The sequence below is a fragment of the Simochromis diagramma genome, unplaced genomic scaffold (genome assembly GCF_900408965.1).
Source record: "Simochromis diagramma unplaced genomic scaffold, fSimDia1.1 OVJJ01000669.1, whole genome shotgun sequence".
Classification (NCBI taxonomy): Eukaryota; Metazoa; Chordata; class Actinopteri; order Cichliformes; family Cichlidae; genus Simochromis; species Simochromis diagramma.
Window position 1 is genome coordinate 1,245,520 of NW_024387458.1, and position 22,610 is coordinate 1,268,129.

Here is a 22,610-nt window from a genome sequence, read left to right on the forward strand (position 1 = left end):
ACTTTGTGTATATAATTTGGAATTTTGTACAAATGTAGGCCAATAAAAAAGACATGATATCATTTCAAAGGTTTATTTGCACGACGCACAAACAGACACAATTGAAAGGTACAAACGTGTTGTGCAGATGTGTGTCACAGGTCGATCTGGCTGTAGGCTGTGGCACTTGGCCAGAGGTGGCGCTGGTTGACTCGAGTCCATGTTAGTGCACAAAGTAAACTGCTCGCTTTACTCTTGCTGTCCCGTGAACAACATCGGCGTGGCGTTAATTGTTTGCTGTTTTCGCGATCGCGTCGCGCATGAGGATATCACCAGGTAAACTCGCCACATTTTTAAACATTTTGTTGTTCAACAGCATCACGACTGACAGAGTGTGTTTGAGATAACCCGCACACGTGTCACAGGTGACACACTTGGCGGTTTTTTGCTGGTTTGTCGGTAGCAGCTCCTGAAACGCAAGACTGCCACACATCTGTTCCACCAACGCCAGTAGATCTAAACGCCAGTTGATCTGGAACACCGGCCACGAAAGGGTTTTGTTTACAGCGTCCGCGTGACGTCAGAGTCAGCTGTGCCTCGCGCAAGCGCTGTCCGCGTGCACGCGCGTGTGTGGATGATTCAGCAGCAGCGGCTCGAGCTCTGAGCATGTGCGGCACAAACAGACTGCACGCGGACAAAAGGCGTTCACGTTAGCGTCTCCTCTCCGTCAGGGCGCGCGGAGGTGATCGTCGGCAGCGCGAGACCCGCCGAGCCCGGGAAGAGCATCCACAGGCCCCACAGCTCAGCGCCGTTTACTGGGACTCTTACCGCCGCCCGGCCTCCAGCACACCGCCAGCGGCCGGATATTACCTCGGCACAGCCCGGCTCACAGCCCCATTGCAGCTCGGCTGTCTTCATCCAGCCGAGCTGCATATTTCCGCATTTCGGCGTCAGATGCTCCGAGTGGTTCGCAGGTGAGTGTGAGGAAGCATCTGCTGAGAGGACACACACACACACACACACACACACACACACACACACACACACACACACACACACACACACACACACACCCCACGTCCAGGCTGTGTGTGTGAGAGACCTGAGGGGCAGACAGATCTGTTTCACAATCGATTAATTACTTAGATTTTCTGTCAGCTGGTCAGGTGTGTAACTTATCTGACGTCAGAAAAGGTTACGGGTTGTTTTTGATCATTTTGTCCTAAAGATAACGAGACTTGAGACAGTTTATTATTTTAATGAACTGATCGAACAATTAATCGATCAGTCGGTCTCTTTCCGGTGAAGCGATCACTCACACAGCTCAGAAAGTCTCACAGGACGGTGAGACTTTAGTTTGGTGTTGACGTCACTCAGCAGTTATCATCACCGGCTAAACTAACCTGGTAATAACATAACTGCTCTCTGTATTACTCAGATCAGCTGATTGATTAGTGTGCTGTTTATAAAACAGATGTTTTTACTGCAGCAAACCGTCTCTGTGAATCATTACTGACTACTTTATTGGACTAATTGATTATTCAGTTAATCAATGCTCAGCTGATTTCTTTTATTGATCAGTTGGGTAAACGCTTGCCTACAAAGAGCCAATCAGCAGCTGATGTGGGAGTCATAACAGCCAATCAGATTCAGGCACAGAACAGACCGCTGAGGTGAAGTCACCAAACTTGTGCTGGATTCCAGTTTATTGTAGGAATGAAATATCAAGTTGAATTCATTTATAAATGAGCTTTGATCGTCACACATTTGTTTATTTACTTTAAGCTCAAGTTCTGCCTCCTAACCAGCTGCAAGCACTAAGTTAATAACATGGACAGGTTCAGCTTCCCCTTTCTGAGTAAGTTTCATTCAGTGGATCCAGACGTGTGTTGGTGATGATTTATTGACTGCTCGGTGTTAAAGCACACAGACAGGAAACGTGGAGTTTGATTTTCCCCGTCAGCATGAAGTACAGCAGGCCTCAGCAGTGAGTGTGATGGACGGCCGAGAGTCTGATGCATCATCCGGGCATTTAACCTGAGTCTTAAACTGGAGCACGAGCCCCGGAGTCTGCAGTCATGGAGGAAAGGCAGCGCGTTTACTGTGAAGTGAGCTGATGTGGGTTGGTCGGCAGAATCAGGTGTGAAAGCAGCTGCAGAGGCGAGTCCCCTGCTGCTCTGTGGCGCTCTCGCTGCCAGCTTCAGCAGCTCTCTGAGGGAACCTGCTGACACCGAGACCGATGGCAGGAGTCCAGTCTGTCCGCCCATCTGTCTCTCTGTGTGGCGTTTCCACCCGGCTGGACTTCATTCCTGCCTTTCTCCTCCTCGCCCTCTCCCTCTGAGACGAAGAGCCCGACGGATAACGGAGAGGGGATGAGTCACAGCACAGAAAACAGAAGCCCTGCTGGTGCTTTCATTAGCTTTGTGCCTCCTGTTCAGGGTTTTGTTCACATACCAATGAAACAGAAGCTAGTTTCATAGACGGGTCCCGGCCTTTTGTGTCTGTAGCCCGCTCTCACCCCCGAGGAAGACAAAGGAGCTGCAGAGGGAGGAGTTTGGATCCAGCTGATCAAACATTAATTGTTTCCAGACTGTTGGATGAATAATTGAAGTGGAAGGTGTAGTCCTACCTGCAGCCTGAGCAGGTTTAACTTTGCTGTTTCAAAGTCGTTTCCTCAGGCTAATGTTTTCCATCAGGCCTTCAGCACAGATGGCACAGTTAGTGTCCTCTGTGGGCTGGCAAATCAAGATAGTGGAGTCCCCGTGTTAGATGAAAACAAGTTTGTGTGTGCGTGTTGGAGGCCGAGCCGCTCTGCTGGGGTTTGGATGGAGGTCACCTTGGTGTCGACCCAAAGATTAAAATCGTGCTTGCTGAGGCAGCATTTTGTAACATGTTGTGTATCAATGAAAGAAAATGAGCATTTAACTCCAATTTTTATTTTTTAAAAGTAATTCCCCCCAAAGGTCAGCGTTACATCTGACCTTCTCTGATTTTATCTCAGTCCTCATCATCCTGTGTCATCTTTGTAAATGAAATCTGAGCTTTTTGTTTCACTGGTGGAAACTTTCTTCTGCATGTCGGAGCTCAAATCGCAGCTCTGGTCATGCGTTGGTGCCAAGCTAATGCTAACAGCGGATGGCGGTGTCTCTCTGTGCAATCCTCGTCCTCCGCTGTGAGCTTGTTGGAGCGATATCTGATGCCCTCTCCGTCTGTGCTGATGGAGGTCAGCAGCAGGAAATGTTTGGTGAATCTGTGGATCTCTAGCTGGGTGGTGTCTGCCTGCTGCTTCCTCACTGATCAGATCATGTGAGCCGAGCTCGGCGAGGACGAGCGTGGAGGAAACGGAACATGTAAACAAAGGCTGATGTAAGTGTAGCTATTCATGCAGAAACAAATTACATCAGGACATGAGAAGGGTTCATGTGGAAAATTCATTCCTTTTAAAGTTTAAAGAAAATCAGTGAGACTGACTCCAAGAAGCCAGAAATCTTTATTTACTGAATTCATTTTTTAACTGCTTAGAAGAAATGAACCCAAAAACAGAAGAAAATACAATCTCTGAAAAACGAGCAATAAGAAGAATATATGTCTGGAAATAAAGTGGAAATTGACTTAAAAATATTATTAAAAAGCATGAAAAACGAATCTAAAATTAAATTAATGGGAAATAAAAATTACTTTTTAAATCAAACGTGGCCGAAAAATATGAAGTAAATATTTCCTAATAAATACTGAAACATTCTCAAATAAATAAAAAAACAAAAATAAACGATATAATAAATAGAAGAGGAAAGAAAACAGAGTCCAGGTTTAGAATATGATAAACATGGAATATTTTTAACTAATATATTGTTAGTTTGTTTATATTGTACAATAATAAAAATATTTTGTAACATTAATATGTAACAAATCTAATATACACATCATGATACATACATGATAAAAGTATTCTTAATGTTTTTTAAAAATTCTATCAGGATTCATGTTTTTCACATATTTAATTCAAAGAATCAAACATTCAAAATGTGAAAAATCCAGTTTAAATTATGTTTAAACTATTACAACTTTAATCCTTCAGGTTTGTGAAAGCTGCGTCTGAGCTGCTGATCTGCAGAAGTGTTTCCTGTTGCTGTGACGTGGTCTGGATTGGGGGGCGGGGGCTGCAGACAGAGTTGGGGAGGACGGAGTTGACATGGGGAGGGTGGAGGCGAGCGACCTCCAGGCAGCACGAGCAGCCTTCAGCTCCTGACAGGAAATCCAGCACCGGCTGCTGACTGACGGCTAACGAACAGCCCGCGCTGCTAAACGCTGATCAAACTTTGTTGACACAGAGGCGATAAACACAGATGGAGTCAGAGAACAGCAGAAACCAATCAAAACATAAATATTTATTTATTTTTAATACGACTAAAAATAAAACAAAACACAATAAAAACAAAAAAAGAAAAATTCAAAGATTAAAAAATAAAGTTTTAAAAGAAATGTAATAAAATGACCTGACAAAATCAGATGATCACACGCTAAACAAATGAAAACAGAATAAATGATAAAGTACAATAAAATATTATTCATTATATAATATGAATGTAATAATAAGTAAAATACCACCAGTTTCCTTCCACAGATCCATGTCAGGCTCACAGAGGACCTGTTGAGTTAGTAACGAGTCGCTTTCTTCAGATAGATGAAACGTGTTGTTTCTCAGAGGGAGACTCTGACGGGCTCTTCCTGTTTGGGGGAGAAAATACTGAAATATTTTATATCTCTTTCAGTCTTTTGAAAGAGCTGAGGAGACGAGCACAGAAAGCTGTCGATGCTTTAAACAACGACCAGCACAAACACATTTGTTTATGAAAATGACGAGAATCTCCTCGTGGATCCTCGCTGCCGTCACCGCCCGCTGGAGACCAGTCAGACCTGAAATCCCACGACACCGTCATCAGTGTGACTTCAGACTGAAAACTGTCTGTGGGAAAAGTTTACACATCCTCCGTGTGTGTCTGTGTTGGACGAGGGTGTGTTTGTTGGTCTAACAGCCACCCGGGCGGGGCTCTCCTGCTGTGTGTTTGCCTGCGTGCAGGTGGTAGAACCTCAGGCAGTTAATAGTTGACACAAGGCAGGATGATCCAGGAACTCACGTTCACGCCACGTTCTGATCCTACCACCTGAATGTTGCCATGTTTCCACGTCTGGTGTTAAACGTGCTGAGCCTGTGAACCGCAGCCTCAGCTTCCTGTTCTCAGCTGAGTGGGTCCCACCCGGTGGGGTCTGCAGCTGCTGCAGCCCTGCTTCATGTGCTGTGTGTTCAGAGAAGCTCTGCTGCAACCTGCCTCCATTCATGTGCATATTAAAATGCTAATTATTTAAAATAGTTTTCGCTGTTTTGATCAGTTTTTCATATTTTTGAATAAATGTAAATTTTGTGCATAATGTTAATTTGTTGTTAAGTTGTTAAACTGGTTTAGGTGAATGTAGGAAAATAAATACACAATAAATGACTAAACTCCTCATATAACTCCAATATTTTCCAACAGCTGCATAGTTGGTAGCAGCATATGAATAGAAACAAAGCAATAAGCTGTCATCAAAAATGAGCTAAATATAATAATATTAATAATAATAATGATAATAATTCACAAAACAACAGCCAGCAAAGCTGCACGTCAGGCTTTTTGTCCATCACACAGATTTGAATGTTACAGCCTTTAAAATAATAAAGTAAATGAGGTCAGAGTTTTATTAAATTCGTATCTTTCCTGCGTGGAGCGCAGTAATGCGTGCGAGCCCGCCGCTTTCTTTACTGTCTGAGTATCTGGGCTAACAGCGTGGACATCAGGCCTGCAAGAAACCTGCTGCTGAGTCTGTGCGGATCGAATGATGACTCTCATGGCCTGCATCCGAGCAGCAGCCATGAATAATAAAACGGCTCGGCTAAATGTGGCTCTGTTGTTTTGATGGGGAGCCATCCTGACTGAGGAGGAGTCAGAAACCACACCGTGACCTGGGCTGACGGAGAAACGATGACTCACTCTGACTTCAGGCTTCATTAGAGAGCCGCTTTCTTACGACAAATTGACAGTCTGGCTCATGTTTAAATGTCATGTCTGTTTAATTCACATGAGCTTGAGATGTGTAGGTCACTTAAACAGGGTTTTATATGTCTGGAAGATTAGTGCAGCTTTTTTGTGCTCAGTGATGGAGGCAGGGCGGAGGAGGTAATGTTAGTCTGCCCTGAGCCAATAACATCTGTCCTCAGGTGATCTGCACGCACGGACGTGGAAATAAAGAGTCGGTGAGCTACAGCTCAGGAGCATTGTTATTGTTCTAACCGTGCAGACGTGATTATCAGGCCGCCATGTTTATCTGCGCTGCCTGCGTCTCAACAGTCCTGTCCTCATTACCCATAAGGCTTTGCTGTTTGGGGTCAGTTTCATTTGGCACAGTTGGTAAATTTACAGCTGTCCACTGTAAATAAAGGATGGATGTTTTCTCTTGTTGTTCTTTTGGAGCCAGAAGTGACCATATTTGGACAAGAGGGCGGAGTCCCTGTTTTCTTGCTAATGCTAGTTAGCTTGGTTAGCAAGCTGCGTCTACAGACTGTGCAAGCGTGACGCAGACACGGTTACCTGCTAATTAGTGCTCAGCAACATCCAAATAATAAAACACTGGAGCTCGGACTTCTTGGACGCTCTGAGTTCACAGCAGCCATATTATTAATCAGCTAATTGCATTAGAAGGAAAGGCTAGCAGACCGCTAGCAGCTAAAGTCACTTGTGCCGCCATCTACCTGCATAATAAGTGAGATTTAATAATGAACTAGCTTTAGAGCTAGCTACATTCATATCAGGCTGTAAATGTGTTTATTAGCGAGCCACAAGTGGACATTAGGAGAACTACAGTTTTTGGTGATGCACATGAAGTAGTTCATCACCAGCTGGTGGGACTCCTGAAAGCTCGAGGAGCTCAGATATGTCCTGCTGTTTTTTCCTCACCTGGACAGACGTGGGGAACCCCAGCAGCAGAGTTCAGATGAACCTGTGAGTGTTTCTGGTGTAACAACAGCAGCAAGCGTGTCCTCGTGAGTGCAGTTACATCACATCTGGCCTTTAAACCCTCCACAGCAGCACACAGTTCTCTTTATCTTTAAGAAGGCTCAGAGGCAGAGCGTTCACATGCAGTCTCTCCTGTTGTTATTTGGAGCAATTTAATAGGTCAAATATTACATAACAGACTCAGGCACTGAACGTAACGTGTGAATGAGGTGTTGTTTTTTAGCATCTTACAGAGAAGGTTTTATTGACACATTCGTTCATGCAGGCAGGCCAGTGAAGTGAAGCTTTGTTTCCCGTGTCATAAGCGGTATAACACGATGTAGCAGCAAAACATACCTGTAACTAACAGTTACATGCAAAACGCAGGAAAACTTTAAATAATGTTCTGCACTGTACAGATTATTACCCTTTGCAAAATAAAATGAAAATTCAAATGTAAACCTTACTTTTTGTTTTTTGAAACTCAAGTTATGTGTAGTAAAAGTAGCATTTCTCTAATTATAGTCTTTAGATTCCATATGACGTGAAAAATAAGAGGACCTAAACTCGAACCCTGAGGAACTCCGCTGTTTTATGTTTTGTCCACCAGCTGCTGGTGGTGATGTGATGTGTTCAGTTTAGCCTTGTAATCAATGTAAAATAGAAAAATACCCTGCGATACCTTCTTTTGTTGTGCTTGTTGGTCAGGCTGAGAGTAACAATTGACTGATTATGGAAGATGATCCTGCTGCAGGAGCTGCAGATTCATTAAAATTCTCTCCTTTTAATGGATCGTCTTACTTTTTGTGACTTTTTGTACTTGCTGTCAAAGATTTGTGGTGTCACGTTTCGTGCACGCAGCGAGCTGCATCCACACCATCTGTTGTGTCGCGGGTCCATCTGTGAGCTCTGCTCCAGCAGCTTTTGGCCTTTCTCACTCAGAGTGTGAATGAAATCTGACCCCGTGGAGCGGAAACGTTCACCTGAGAATCTGAGAGAGAGCGCCGTCTGTCAGGAGACGACGAGGTCGTCGTTCCTGTGAAATAAACCCAGACGGGCAGAGTCCGGACTCCCGGACGTCTGACTCAGAACTCATCTTTAAGAAGTTATTGGCCATTTTCAATCAATCAATCAATCAATTTGAAGCTGGAATGATTAGTTGATCAATAATTTGATAAATGACAATGTTTTAGTGAGTCATTGTCATTTCTGTCCAATAATAATAGGAAAGCCACATATTTGTGTAGTTTCGCACCTCATTTAGATGATTTACAAACTGTGCAGTCAAAATTTAACGTCCGTGCACTAAATGTCTGAATTTGTATAAAACAGTGATGAGTTTTGGCCCTGCTTCATTATACATGAAGTATTCTTTGGTTTGTGGCATGCATGGGTGCTTTTTGGTGGGTTTGGGGATTTCGATAAACCATAAATGAATATATTCCTTTATAATCTCCAGATTATTTGATGATGCCAATACTGACTGTTTGCAGCGGACCCCCTGCTCAGGACAGCGGTCCACAGTGATAAGTAAAGTAGCTGCGTGCGTCCTGGCTGAACTGATTTCAGATTAATCGTTGTAGGACCTGCGTCCACATATGTGGACGTCACATTTTGGGTTATTTAGACCAAAATACTCAATTTTGCTCTACAAGGGCCTGATATCCACTTACGAGGACATTATGCTGCTACTGTTCTATCAAAATTTTAAACGCATATCCTCGTATGTGGCTCATTTTTTCTTAGAAACAAAAATCAGGTGAAAAAAAAAAATCAGGTAATTCTTTGTTTTTATATTCATCGGGTCCCAATCAACCTAAATATCAAAGAGAAATTAAAAATGCTGCTGTGGAAGAGTTCGGGTCTTAGGAGGTTAAAGATGGACGTGTTTGACCTTTCCTGGCCGTCTCGCCGCCAGCCCTCGATTCCTCTCAGCTGAGTGAGCGGAGAACTGGAGCATGAAGACATCGATAGCTCAGAGCATGGCTGCATGGACGTACAGTAGAGGAAGAGGAGGGGGGAGTCAAAGGAGGAGGCGGCGGCTGGTGAAGGGAAACAAAAGATGCTGTTTCATCTAGATTTTCACTTCACAGTTATAATTTTTCTGTAACATCCAAAGTTTGTGCAGATATGGAATTAAAACCATCTCAGACACGAGACCTCGCAGCGTCGCTACGCCCTCAGCGTGTGTGCTCTCGTTCTCTGACGGTTTTCCATTCAGTTACAGAGCTGAGTATGTTCTAGTATGTTTCTGTCTGCTGTCCATGAATCACATCCGTCTGGATTCACAGAGGCGCTCAGCACCTGTTTGTAGCTGCAGATGTCTTTTCTGATTGTTTCACTGATTGTTGGAGCTTCAGAAGATAAACGCTGGATGCTGATTCCCAGCAGCTCTGTTTTCTGGCTCATCTTCTGTGAACTGCATTAGTGAAAGTGACTCATAAGCACAGTACAGTCAGTCTCGGGCTCAGATCACCCCGGTATCCTTCATGGATACGCTCTGTCGATAACAAAGCCGTCAAGGTCAGGACACGTAAGCAGCACTCGGGCTTCTCTGCAGATTTCAGATCCAGACTCGGAGTTTAATGGAGAGCTGCTCAGATCATTTCCAGCTCTGTGTTCGTATCCTGGGCCTCCAGGAACAGCTTTGCATCACCGACACTTTTAAAACTTCCTTTCATGCAAAGTCTGTTTTCTATATAAATGAATGAAGGTAACTGCCGGTCCATGATTCACCGATGATGGCAGACACCTCAGCACTCAAACATGGTCTTTGGGGGGGAAAGCTGCACGTTTGGTACGGAGCCCACAGGAAGCTGCAGCTGAAATGGTGCAAAGTTCCGACTGGTTTGCAGTGAATTAAGTTACGTAAACTGGAACAATGGAGCAAACGTGGAGCTGCCTGTAATCCAGCCTCAGAGGGAGTGCTGTATTTCTCGAAGCCCACTTTTAACTGTGCATCAGTCCACTTGTGGTGCTCTGCTAACACTCTGCGTGTGGGAATTTGAAGGATACGGGCGTCTGTAGTTTTTGGTGCTGAGAATGGTTTTTATCTTTGCTCTTGTGAGGTTTGCTGCTGTAATCAGAGTTCACTCGTTTCTTATCCAAACGAACAAACAGCGAGTTGACTTTACACCTGGATTTTCATTCATTAATTCAAATGGACTCTGTGGCTCACAGCCAAACAGCCGAGGCCTTATCCACACCGCTCACACTCTGAGCTGACTTATCCTCCGTGTGTTTGCTTCTCTTATCTTAAACACACTTGTTCATCCGGCTTAAATCTCTCCTGTAAGTCATCCAGCAGCCTGACACCAAACTGGATTATGTGTGAGGCTTTAAAGACCCACGCAGAGAGGTCGGGGAACACCAGCGAGCGCTGACGCGGCAGGTTGTTGGTGCAGTGCACGAGAGGAGGTGAGGGAACCGACTGGACTTTCCTCGTCGCGGCTCACATGCAGACACTTTGAACTTTGGCACCGTGTTTGTTCAGCATGTACCACTTCAGATAGGCTGCACGGTGTCTTTATCTTGTGTGTTCAGTTATCTAACATGTGTCCTGGACTGTGGACGCTGACCACGATGTAAAACTACTACAGCTGTGTTTTTGATTGATAAGCACTCGTTTTGATCCGTTCGGACACAAAAGTCATTGCTGAATGGGAACTAATGGTTGAGAGAATCATCAGTCATAAATCAGAGGTTCAGGAACCACTGTGAAACGCTGTGATAAAGGGCCCGTGTTTCATTTCCAGCCCCACGTTTTTGTTCCTGAACCCTATGAAGGTAGCTTTGCATGATTCACAGTTGGAAATAAGCCTTTTTCCTCTCATGCTGGGCCTTGCTGCACTCAGTTGTGTCTGAAAACCGCACTTCCCTGTTATCCAACTTTCTTCTGACAGACTTTTCTTTGTAAACTTGAGATATGAACATCAGGTGGGCGGAGCTTGTGAGTGATCCCCTCTCTGAGGTCACACGGAGTCAACAGTAGAACAAGCAGTGCACAGTTGTGTGTTTTGAGTAGTGTGCAGTCTGAGCATAAACAGCTCACTGTTTGAAACTCTGGCATGTTTAATATGAATGTTTGTACAGGAACCATGAAGTGTTCGGCGCATCAGTGCCAGCACAACACTGTCAAATATTCTGTGGGTCGGGATTGTTGCTCAGCTCAGTTTCAACTTGAAGAGAATCCAAATTAACAAGAGGCCCAGTGATGGAGAGATGCTGATAAATAACACAGGATGAAGAGAGAGAGACACAGTGTGCAGACACAGACGAGAGCGAGGAGAGAGGATCTCATTATGATTCTGCCCTGACCTCGTTCATCAGTCTTCATTCCTCCTGTGTGTCCTTGGTATCGCAGCAGTGCTTCTGCTGCAGTACAGCTGCACTCAGTCCTGCTCGCAGCACTTCAGAGGACTTTACACCAGCTTACATTCAATGCTTCAAGTCGTGGATTTGTCCTTTGTCCACCAAAGAGAAGTCGAGTCCCCACAAAGTGACCGACAGTTTTATGTCCCCCAACATTGGTAATACAAACGTACACACGCGCACGCACGCGCGCGCGCGCGCACACACACACACACACACACACACACACACACACACGCACACAGGAGGACAGTACTGCTGCAGGCTTTGTGACATCATCATGACTGGAGTTTTTTGAGGACGTGGCTACGTGTCAGTCAATGTGACACAAGTGTAGAAAAACTCCCACCTGAACAGTTAATCGGTCTTCATCCCTAATCTCACCAGCCTGCTGTCCTGAAGCAGCACATGAATCATGTGACCTTAATCTGGACGTCAACCTTTTCACACTTATTTACCATCAGATGATGAAAACATCAGCGCTGCCCTGGTTACCTTTTTTAGCTCCACAGTAATAGTCCAAGCTTTGCCTTTGTGAGCACAACTCGACTACCTCGCAAGCTAACGGACGCCATGGTTACCATTGTTTACACCCCCATGCTAACGTTAGCGCAGCACTCAACCAGCAAACAGCAGCGAGGGCACCCTTAGAGGAGCTCCTGGTGGGTGGACACCACACTGATCCACCGGGCGACCTCGTGTGTCACCTTTCCATCACTCGTGACCATGACACACTTAAACTTCCCCCACAGAAATTCATCCTCAAAGCAGAAGCAGTAACGTAAACCTGCTGCTGGAAAAAGTGGATTTAGTATTATATTTACATTGATGATGATGATGATGATGAGAGCGTTGGAAAGTCTGCCTCACAGCGGCGCTGTGCACAGAGTCTTCTACCTGAATTATTCATAAACCTTTATTCTGTGGATAAAAATAAGAGTGTCTCATAAATGCAGTACTATACAGATGAAGTGAACGGATACACGATGGTGCCCTCACTGAGGCGCTTTGCTCTCTGGCCACAGTGACGGTGACGTCCAGCCGTGCCCGAGTTCATCGTTCTTTACCAGCTGTGAGTGTTTGATGGGAAGCTGTGAGTCAGCTTTCTGCAGCATCTCTTTCTTCACATCAGTGAGAGCAAACATGTTCTCAGTTTAGAGGTGAGACTTGATGCTGAATAATGTTGTTACTGTGAGGGAAGCACGTGGCCGCGCGGCCTAAAGCGCGGCGAGCCTTCGGGCCGTGCAGATGATCCAGCAGCTGGCCGCTGAAGTCACAAGCTCTTCGGCGGTCTCGCCTTACCTACCTCGCTCCTCCATAAGCACATCAGCTGTTTGATTTCAGGCCTCCAGAAAAGCTCGTGATGCTCAGTCGAGTTGAGGGCGAACTCGGAGGGACGGTTCTGGTTTTAGCATCAGCGCAACGTGAGAGGGAGGCTTCGCTCCGACGCCAGAGTAACTGGCTGTAAATGACTCGTCGGCCTGTAATCTGTCCGACGTGTCTCGCGAAGGAGATCAAGTCATTTCCTTGTGACGGTGTGCAAAGTGACTTTGATGCGTCCTTATTTATCCCAGTAAAAAGTGCCATTGAAGGCCAAGAGGGCAAATCTAACAGCTCAGAGCTATAAGGATATTTGAGAGTGATTATAATGCACACTAATGTAGAGTCAGTGATACTTATAAACTGGTGGATCAGGAGTGTTCGGAGGTCACTCAGTCTGACCAACACCAGCATGTGATGGAGGCTGTGTGGGCTCAGGAACACAGGTGTGTGGGTCCTGACAGAGTGAAGAGAATCGTCTCCTTCCAAAGAACAAAGTTATAAAATCAGAAGTTTTCATGCATTTTAAAGAGTAATTTAGCTGCTGCTGCTTCTTTAATTTGATCAACACATTTGTGATGATGTTTTATTTACGTTTTATTTTCTTGTCTAGTAGTACACAGTCACCCTGACTTTTATTTTGAAAGTTCAGTCATTTGTAACCATGTGATCCGTGGTTCGCCCGCTGCCTCTCGTCCCACGCTCAGCTGATCCAGAGCCTGCAGCAGAGTTCAGCCACTTTTAAACTTTTTCATCTATATAAATGATTTGTTTGATTATTTGAGCTCTGCAACAGCTGCTGCTGTCTGTGTTTGCAGCATTTAAAACCGTGACGTTCCTGAGCTCTGAGTGCTGACTCCGTGTTTGCTCTGCATTCCTTTCCAGTTGAAACGAGAGTCTCCTAAACTTAATTAAGATGCAGGAACCAGTGAGGCTACACCCTGTGGTCACATGTCTGTGTCTGTGGGAATTACTCACATGCACTCGTGTGTGTTGACACATTTGAGTTATGTGTAACTCTTGTCGCTGTGGTTTTATGAACTTCTGCAACCAGAGACACACAAACCTGCGACCTGCTGCACGACTCCACGCAGCAGCAGGTCGCAGGTTTGTTTCCCTGCAGCTTCCCGGCCTCTGGATTTGCGTGTGTGTGTGCGCGTGTGTGCGTGTGTGTGTGTGTGTGTGTGTGTGTGAGTGAGATGGGTGTGGCATACCATTAAAGTGTGTCTTTGTGCAGGAACAGCAGTCTGTTTTTATTAGGGGCGGAGTGCATTTAAGCATTATCTCCACGCCAGCCCAAACACACACACACGAGCCGGCGGCGCTGAAGCTGCAGAGCGATCAGCTGCCACATGTTTCAGCTGTTAATCACTGGCAGGAGTCAGAGCTGCTCCTCTCCGGATTTTTCCGCTCCCTCAGGGCTGTAATTTAGTTTCTGTGCAGACGCCGCAGCTCGGCTCTCTGCAGGAGGGCGGGGCCTGTCGGCTTCACACCTTCATTATATTTCATCAGGGTAGCTGACGTCACTGGTGCTGAGAAACTTCTGGAAATTTGCTGCATGCATCATCTCCAAAATGAATGAAACTGTTGTCTTTGTTCAGCAGGTTCAGTCTGGGCTCAGCTGTGGATGCTGCGGATGCTGACTGGGATTTAAAACCTGCCAACATGTTTGTTAGCAAGCAAACTTCAGAAAATTCAGATTAATGCTCTTAAACTTAGCTGGTTTATTGTTCTATCCACGTTTATTCAGAGAGTCGGAATCACATCAAGGACTAATCCCAAAGTGTAGGCTGGGGACCCCTGATGGGCCGAGAAGGTACTGCAGGTGACCGACAGTAATAACAGTTTATGGCCTCAAAACAGGAATGAAAACACAACAAGGAGTTGTTCATTTAAACAGTCCTGCAGCACTAACACGTATCTACAGTTAAATCCATTTTTCACTTTGTTTGAAAAAAACACACAATAGCTTTTATTTATAACACAGCGAGCCTCGCAGGTGGAAACATATTAAAAAATAAGGATCACAAACTGAGCTCTGCAGATTTCAGAAACTGAATTGTTTGCAAAAAACAAGTTTTGGACGCTGGTTTATCTTCACGCTGTCAGTGCACGACACACGTGCAGCTCCGTGTTTCTGCACGCGCGTCACAGATGGTGTCATGTCAAGCTAACAATGCTAATGCTATAAAAGCAGCCTATCACGTAGCTGCTGTGGAGCAGCGCGACCAGCAGAAACTCAGACGACCACTTTCAGCGACTGTTTCTGGAGAGTCAGAGGGAACGGTTGGTGTTATGAATACCAACATATCTGTGGGCTCAGCGGGGGCCAGGAGGGGGGGCGGGAAGGCTAAAAATACACGTTTGGAGTAAACATGCGTCCATCTCACCTCCATCAGGACTGAACCCACATCGAGGCTCGGAGGCTTCTTCCTGTAACGTTGCCGTTCAAACCTGCAGTCTGTAATCAGGGTGTCTGAAAGCTCTGCTGTGCCACAGCACAGTTCCAGTATCTTAAAACACATTTTTACTCTTTCAGCACCGCATGAGTTACCCATCTATCCACCCAGTCATCTGTTTCCACGTGTTTGTTATTGATCTTATTTCTTACTGTGTAATTTTTTACTTTTTTAAATATTTGTACAGCACTTTGGCCAACATTTTGTTGTTATTAAATGTGCTTTATGAATAAAGTTCCACAGCACAGCTCCACAGTGTCACTCGAGCCTGTAAAGTTCAATCCCTGAACCTTCTGTAGTGATTCTTCCTCAGAAACTTTCTTTAAACCAGGAGAAAAGTTTGCTCTTTATGGTAAACTGAATATGGTGACCTCATGGAGGCGGGCTTTCCTTTACCATCAGAGGGATCATGTGATCACCCACTGTGGGCTACCAGGCTTTTTTTTATACCAGTGAGCTCACCAAAGTGTCCCAGGCTGCTGCAGCTTTGTCCTGATCCTGCAGCTCTGCTCAGTGAGGAGCGCCTGCAGACGCTGCGCTGAGAGCTGCTTTGTTGTGGTTCAGAGAAACCGCAGCAAACGGGCGTTTGAAAGGTTTTCCAGTAAAGGTCCTTCGTAGCTCTAAATGGAAGCGTTCTCTGGACTGGTTCTTGCTTTGCGTGATAACAAAGCTCCACCTGCAGCCTGTCGGTCTGCACTGAAACACAAGTGTCACACAGACTAAGCTGCAAAGTGCACGTGAAGCTAACCGAGGGAACCTCGCAGGACTCGTTTGACTCCACATGTCCAAACTTTGCTGCTGAAATTTGTCTTTTTTGTTTTTCTTTGGAAAACAATTTAAAACATTTTTTAATTTAATCAAATTTCATCACTTAGAGTTTTAGAAGAATAGTTTTCAGAACAGTTGACCTTTCTGAGGTCGTGACCTTTAACATCATCTTTTCCTGTCTTCTGTCCAGATCCTCTGACTCTGTGTCTCCATGGTGAAGTGGGCGGGGTTTGATGTCAGCCCCTCATCTCGTCGACCCTCCCGCCATGCCCACCATGGTCTCTAGGTTGCCCAAGTTTGGTTCTCGGCCCAGATCTCAGACGGCTCCCGCCGCCACCGCCGCTGTCAGCACCAGCGCTGCTGCTGCTGCTGCTGCCAGCGCCGGCACCCGCCTCACCAACGGGTTCTACCACCACCCTGGACCATCAGGGGGCAACGGCGCCCTAACGGCGCCCCCGTCCTCGGCTAAACAGAATGGATTTATCCGAGTGCCGAGTTCGATTTCTGTGAAATTGAGGAGAGAAAATGAATTGATGGTGGACGGCGGCGGTGATGGGGAGAGGGCGTGGAGCCGGGGGAAGGGCGGGTGGAATCGCAGCAGCGTCCAGCAGTTTTACTCCCAGCGTGACGCCAAAAAAGCAGCCTCTGTGGAAAAGGGGCGTGGCTTTGGCCTGCCTGTGCCATCATCATCATCGCCGTCTCCACAGTCCAGCCCCAGCACGCTTCCTGCTTCCAAAATCAGATCCAACAAACTGAGTCCATCAGGGCCGACCAACGGCGCCAAACACGCCCTGAACGGCGTTTCGGGGTCCAAACCGCGGCCCGGACCCAGCAGCTCTCTGAGACGGCCTCAGAGTTTCCTCTCTCGTGCCGGCGGTTCTGGTCCTGGATCTCGAGCTGGTTCCCCGTTCCAGAAGAAGACTCCAGCCAACCGCTCGTACTCCAGCGACAGCCTCGGCTCCGCTGTCTCCGTCCGGCTCACTGAAGACGATCGCTTTCGCTCACGGAGCCTCACCCAGGTCCGACGGCAGCCCTCCCCCACCCTCACTCCTTCCTCCGCCTCCTCCTCGTCCCTCCCTCAGTCCCCCTCCACCAGCAGGGCTCCACCTAAAGGCAGCCTGCTGAAACCACCTGTTAGCAGCCAGGCAGGTAGAGGCGGAGCCAGTGTTGGTTCTGCTGCTTCAGCGAGGTCGGGGGTCCCCTCCCTCCTGCCTCCATCTGCCTTAAAGAAACCCCTCCTACCCAGCCTGGGCCCCACCTCCAGGCCCAGTGGCATCAGCTACAAGATGTCACGCCCAACACTCATCAAGCAGTCCCGCCCACTGCGAGCGACGACGGCCAATCAGTGTGTAGACGACCAAGGACTGAGCAGACGGAAGGACTCTGTAGAGACGCCTTCGACGACAGAAAACAGCCCAGGTTCAGCTTTTAACTCTTTATTTTACCCACAGCGTTTTATTTTTGTCTGTTCGTAGTTTCTCTCTAACAGCTGCTCGTCCTCCTCCAGAAAACACTCCAGAGGCTCCGGACGCAGAGGAGCTGCCGGCAGAGCCTGCATCCCAGGGAGAGGTGTCGATTTTAGGGGAGACGCTGGAGGACATGTCCCTGTCTTCCACCTCCTCTCTGGATAGAAACGACACCAGTCAGGAGTACATGGACGACTTTGACAACCTCGGTGAGATCAGATTTCTTATTTTATACAGATGTCAGTAAATTAGAATAATATCCGACTTCACGGCGACGCTTGTCTGCTGTTTGCAGGAAACGGAGGCGTCGGCATCCTGCTGCTCTCCTCCAAAAACGAGGAAGACGACTCCGGGCTCGACCAATCGTGCGCCAGGTTTGATGACGACAAGGTGGTCGCTAATTGTGTCACCAAGGCGACCGGGCTGTGTTTTCTGGATGATGGTATCGACTGGAGCAGCGTGAGACTCACAGGTGAGTTTTATGAGGAGCAGGAGGGAGGAGAAAAGGTGTCGAGACGACTGCTTAAAAAAATAATCCTGCTTGTGTTCAGGTGAACGAGGAGACCATCAGCTGACCCGACTCTCCCGCCGGAGACGGTCCAGTCAGCCGGACTACCACGAGCAGGTAGCGCCATTAAACCCATACAAAGAACTTTCTATCCACCAATCAGAAGGAGCTATCAGTGCCCACAGCAGCAGCTCTCTTTATAAAACCACAGTCTGCCAACCTATCGGCTAATGCTGTGGCTTAGCCTGTGCTAGCGGCCATATTCCTTGTAGTTTTGGGCCAACACTTCCTGTTACATTTCCCAGATTTTGTTTTTTAATTAGAGAAATCAATAAAAGCCAGTAGGCTGCTTCATTTGTATGAAAAAATAGTCTAACAGCACAAACACAGTCCGGAGGTCCAGTTCAGGGACTCCGGTTAGCTGAGGTGAAGCTAGCAGACAGCTAGCAGCTACAGCCGCCTGTGTCACCATTCACCTGTCAGTCAAAGAGGCCACGCCCCTAATAATGCAGACTTTAAGCCTTAAAACAGTTTAAAAAGGTGAGTTGTGAAAACAGTTGATATGAAGAGTTTCTGTATGAGGCTGTCAGCATGTTTGTTTCTGCTGTAGAGCTTTAACACTGAGTCAGCCTCTAGTGGACATTAGAGGAACTGCAGGCTTTGATATCAGCACAGGAGGATGCTGCTTGGCCTCACCCTGCCTTCAGCCTCACCTCATAGACCCACTTCAGATATTTAGCCTCTTAAATTGTCACAGTTTCTTCCATTTGTCAGACCTTAAACCCATTTCCAGAAACATGACATAATCTTTGAGTCATACTTTGACCTGACCACAGCTCAGCTGCAGCAGGTGAAAGCAGCCCCACACGTGGACAGTTAACAGGCAGGGTGTAGACGTGGTTTCTGTCCCTGAAAGCCAGGCTAGGCAGGACGCTGTTGGGAAAGACAGAGGAGGACGTCTGTCCTGCTCTCAGGTCATGAACGTTTAATAAAAGCTGAAAAACTCCACGTGGTCTGAATCAAACATGTCCGTCCCCTCTGCAGGGCGGCTCGTCCCTGGACCTGTCCCCCTCCGACAGCTGCGGGTCCGGGGGCACCTACATGTGGGACGAGGAGGGTCTGGAGCCCCTGGGGGGCGTCGCCACAACCGCGTCCATTCACACCAGCAGCAACACCACCCACCACATCGGGAGCTTCGACTCCGACCTCAACAGCATCGTAAGGACAAACCTGCAGCTCACACACATTTGCCCCCAACCTTCCTCCAGGCTGGTTTGTAGTTTGGATGATTTCGTGGCAGCGCAGCAGAGAAATGACAAAGAGGAGCGTTTAACATTCAGGAGGCGTCTGCTGTGCTGCTCCGCTTCATTCAGAAAGCAGCGGCTGAGGTTTGCTTCCACAGAGACGGCACAATGGAGACGCTTCATCGTGATGGAGTCACGTGTCAGATTAGCACAAAGTTTTTTAAAGTCTGAGCTCGAGGCCTCTCAGGGGAGCTCAAAAAACAGCTTCACTCAGACTGATCTTATGTTTTGATTTCATTGATTTGAAATGTCCAAAGTTTAGTCAGAGTTCATGTTTAACCCACAGTTTCATTTATCAAACTGAAAATCAGACATTTTTAATCTCACGATGAACGCTGGTGTCACGTTTCAGCTCATCCAAGTCTGCAGGAAGTCCTCTGGCTCCCTCTTGTGTCCACTCTGTGAGTTACACTCACGGCAGATCAGATGTCCTGTTCTTCTTCTTGTTCTGCCCTTTCTTCATTTCTCTTCTATAATTTCTCTTTACTTCTTCATTACATCATGTTGTTGTTGTTCCTTTTATTCTTTGTACTCCTCTTTAGTCTCGTCCTCACTCCACCTTTCTTCTTCTTCTTCTTCTGATTCTTCTTCTACAGTTGAAGGGATGTTAAAGGTTCCCTCACTGTTTATACTCCCTTAAATCCAGCTGTGGTTTCTGTATTTGTGGTCAGGAGTTAAATTTTTACTCCTTAGTGATACGTTCAGTGTTCAGCATGTCTCTCTCTTGACCTTCCTCGTGCATCCTTTCTATTTTTGAACAATATCAGACATTTATTCAGTAAAGTTTGTCTCCAGCTTCCAGTGTCACTGAAACTTTACAGACACTGATGTTCATGAGATGATGAGAGAAGCTGGAAGCTCCCATTCTTCTCACGGTTTTCCAGTTTTAAGAGCATCTCTGCTAAAGTCCGACTGGTTTATCGGTATTATGACCCGTAATGGTTACACGTGTCGGTGTCAGCTTGTATAACAGCCAATAAATGAAACCTTATAACGTGGATAAAAACACCGTTCGACCATGTTATCAGTGTGGATGTTGCATAATTTGTCCACCAGAGGGCACTCTGCAACCTCCCTGATGAAAACACAACAACCAGCTGAAATAAATAAATAAACTGGCACAGGAAACAGGAAATCAGTTTAAACATCCTGTATCTGTGCGGCTTAAACGCCACCCGCCATTCTGCTTGTTGCAGGTTAATAAATCGCACTTCGTTAGCATCAGAGTGTTTACTGGGAGCTACAGCTGCCATAAACGACTAATGTTTCTGTCTTCTTATCAGACATGAAGTGAGCATCTGGGTGGTGTTACACAAAGCTGAAGGCTAACAGTCAAAGGGATTCAGATGTGTTAAACTGCTTCGAGCCGTGGCTTCATGTACGCTCTGTCCTGTTGAGTAGAGTTAATCTCCATCCTGAATGATGCTGAGAGGCTGTTAACGAGCTCCCGTCTCAATGTGCCCTCTGCGTTAATGAGCTGTGGGCCTAACGAGTGATTGATCGCAGTGAGCTGAGGGTCTTAATGATGTGAGGACATTAACGAGCTCTGGACTGATGGCTCAAGCCTTTCTCGTCTTCAAGCTTTAACCTGATTGTCTTCTGTTTGTTGGTGGATGTGAAACTGAAATTATCATTAGAAATGTTTGACCCGACCACCAGGGGTCAGTGTTGTCTCAGGGGAAAGCTTTGCTCTGTTTGTTTTAACAGACGGGTCAGGACAACGACGAGGTTTCTGTGTTTTCATCAGTTCAGCGACCGGAGCGAGGACAGAAAAGGAGGAGGAGTAACGATGATCAGAGGGGGGCGTGGCACGAGGAGAGTTTAAGAAATGTTATGAAACAAAACTAAAATTTTTAACTCTCCAAAAGTTGATTCTGTTCATCTGGACGCAGCGTTTTGTGGGAGAAACGTTTCATCATCATCAGGTGACGTCTTCAGTCTCAGCTGACTGCAGGTTTCAATCTTAGAAACAGGACATTTGCATAATGACTGAAACCAGCCCACTGAAGGAACAACGGGCTGGGAGGGCAGTTCCTTCATCTTAATTATGCAAATTCTCATGACCATTGATCAACAACCACTGACCAAAGACCATGTTAACATTTTTAACCACTTTTTATTCCACAATAAAAGCCATAAACAGGATTGGCAGATAAGAAGTTGCTTCCTGTTTAGGCTGGATTAATACGGAAACGAGAGCAAGCAGAGAGCTCAGCAACGTGTTTCAGTTTTATGATGTTTTTATTACAACATGCTGACGTCGGCCTTTTGATGTCACTGTGATGTCAGAGGGCATCTTCTTCATGTTCTTCCTGTTTCCTCCTGTAGAGGGCAGTGCTCGTTATTACAGCTTTAGGTTGAACCTTCTCATGATTTATTGATTATAAAATCAGTACATACTATAATGTTGTGTTGTGTTCTCCTGTCATGGACTCGGTTAGCGCTAAAGTAGCGTTTAATGACGTTACTTTAGCTTCTGTGCTCACAGCTCTATGAAATATCCTGAAGTCTAAATCAGTGATTTAGTTTCTTGTTGATACGTGTTTTTGTGAATGATGTGGGCAGAAGAATGAGAGAGAAGGAAAAGGAAGAGAAAAGAAGGGAAGAAGGGCAAGAGGAGGGAGGTGAAGTGACAGGATGGAAGTAGGAGAGGAAGAGGTGAAGATGACAAAGAGGAGCAAAGAGATGAGGGAGCAGGAGGAGATTAGGAGGCGGTGCGTTGATGTGGATGACTGCTCTCAGCCACCTGTGTGTGTGTGTGTGTGTGTGTGCGTGTGTGCGTGTGTGTGTGTGTGTGTGCGTGTGTGTTATTTTCCTCTCGGGTCGCTCAGGTGTGACTGAGCTTTTCGAGGCAGAAAAACAAACCGTAGGTAAACTTGGACTCTTCGTTTTCTTCAAGGATGAATTTTGATGTTTGCTTGTGAAAAACTTTAACTCTGTTACGACATTAGTGCTGGCGAGTGTTCACCTCTGACACAGTTTGAAGCCGTTTGACTAAAAACGAGTCCTGTAACTTTTGCTGTGGTTATCGCTGCAGATCATCTTCATGGTGGCTGGAGGAGCCTCTGTGTTGTAGCTACAGGCTAACTGCATGTGGCTCATCGGGAATGCTGAGCACATGCAGGCAGATGCTTCTGCATGAAGCAGCCTTCGAACTCTTGCACAGACAGAAGAACTCAGAGCTGATCAGCAAGCACAAAAGACCTGCTGACGACGAGTGGACGGTCTGTGCCTCCTGCCAGCTGCTTCGTTAAATTGCTGTTGAATTTTTTTCTTTGGTCTTTGTGTTTCTTTGAGGTCGGCGGTCTGTGCAGCACGGCTCTTTGTCTGATCACCTTGTGCAAAACTAGAATCAAATAGAGAATTATTCAATAAATGTTCTTTTTCCTCTAACGCACAAATAT

The 22,610-nt window shown here is 46.4% G+C and overlaps 1 protein-coding gene across 5 annotated transcripts in view; it reads left to right on the forward strand.

The window, feature by feature from the left end:
• Nucleotides 1-383: 383 nt before the first annotated feature.
• LOC120722885 (serine-rich coiled-coil domain-containing protein 2-like) overlaps nucleotides 384-22,610 on the forward strand; it is a 45,941-nt gene continuing 23,714 nt past the window's right edge. For 4 of the 5 annotated variants that reach the window (XM_040014045.1, XM_040014048.1, XM_040014049.1 and 1 more), the window contains exons 1-6: nucleotides 384-953; nucleotides 16,119-17,347; nucleotides 17,436-17,603; nucleotides 17,690-17,866; nucleotides 17,946-18,019; nucleotides 18,947-19,120. In XM_040014045.1, the coding sequence (XP_039869979.1) occupies nucleotides 16,162-17,347; nucleotides 17,436-17,603; nucleotides 17,690-17,866; nucleotides 17,946-18,019; nucleotides 18,947-19,120 (1,779 nt within the window). In that variant the 5' untranslated portion in view covers nucleotides 384-953; nucleotides 16,119-16,161. Of the gene's footprint in view, nucleotides 954-1,032; nucleotides 1,838-16,118; nucleotides 17,348-17,435; nucleotides 17,604-17,689; nucleotides 17,867-17,945; nucleotides 18,020-18,946; nucleotides 19,121-22,610 lie in introns of those variants that run through there. The other variant, XM_040014046.1, reaches the window with a different exon arrangement.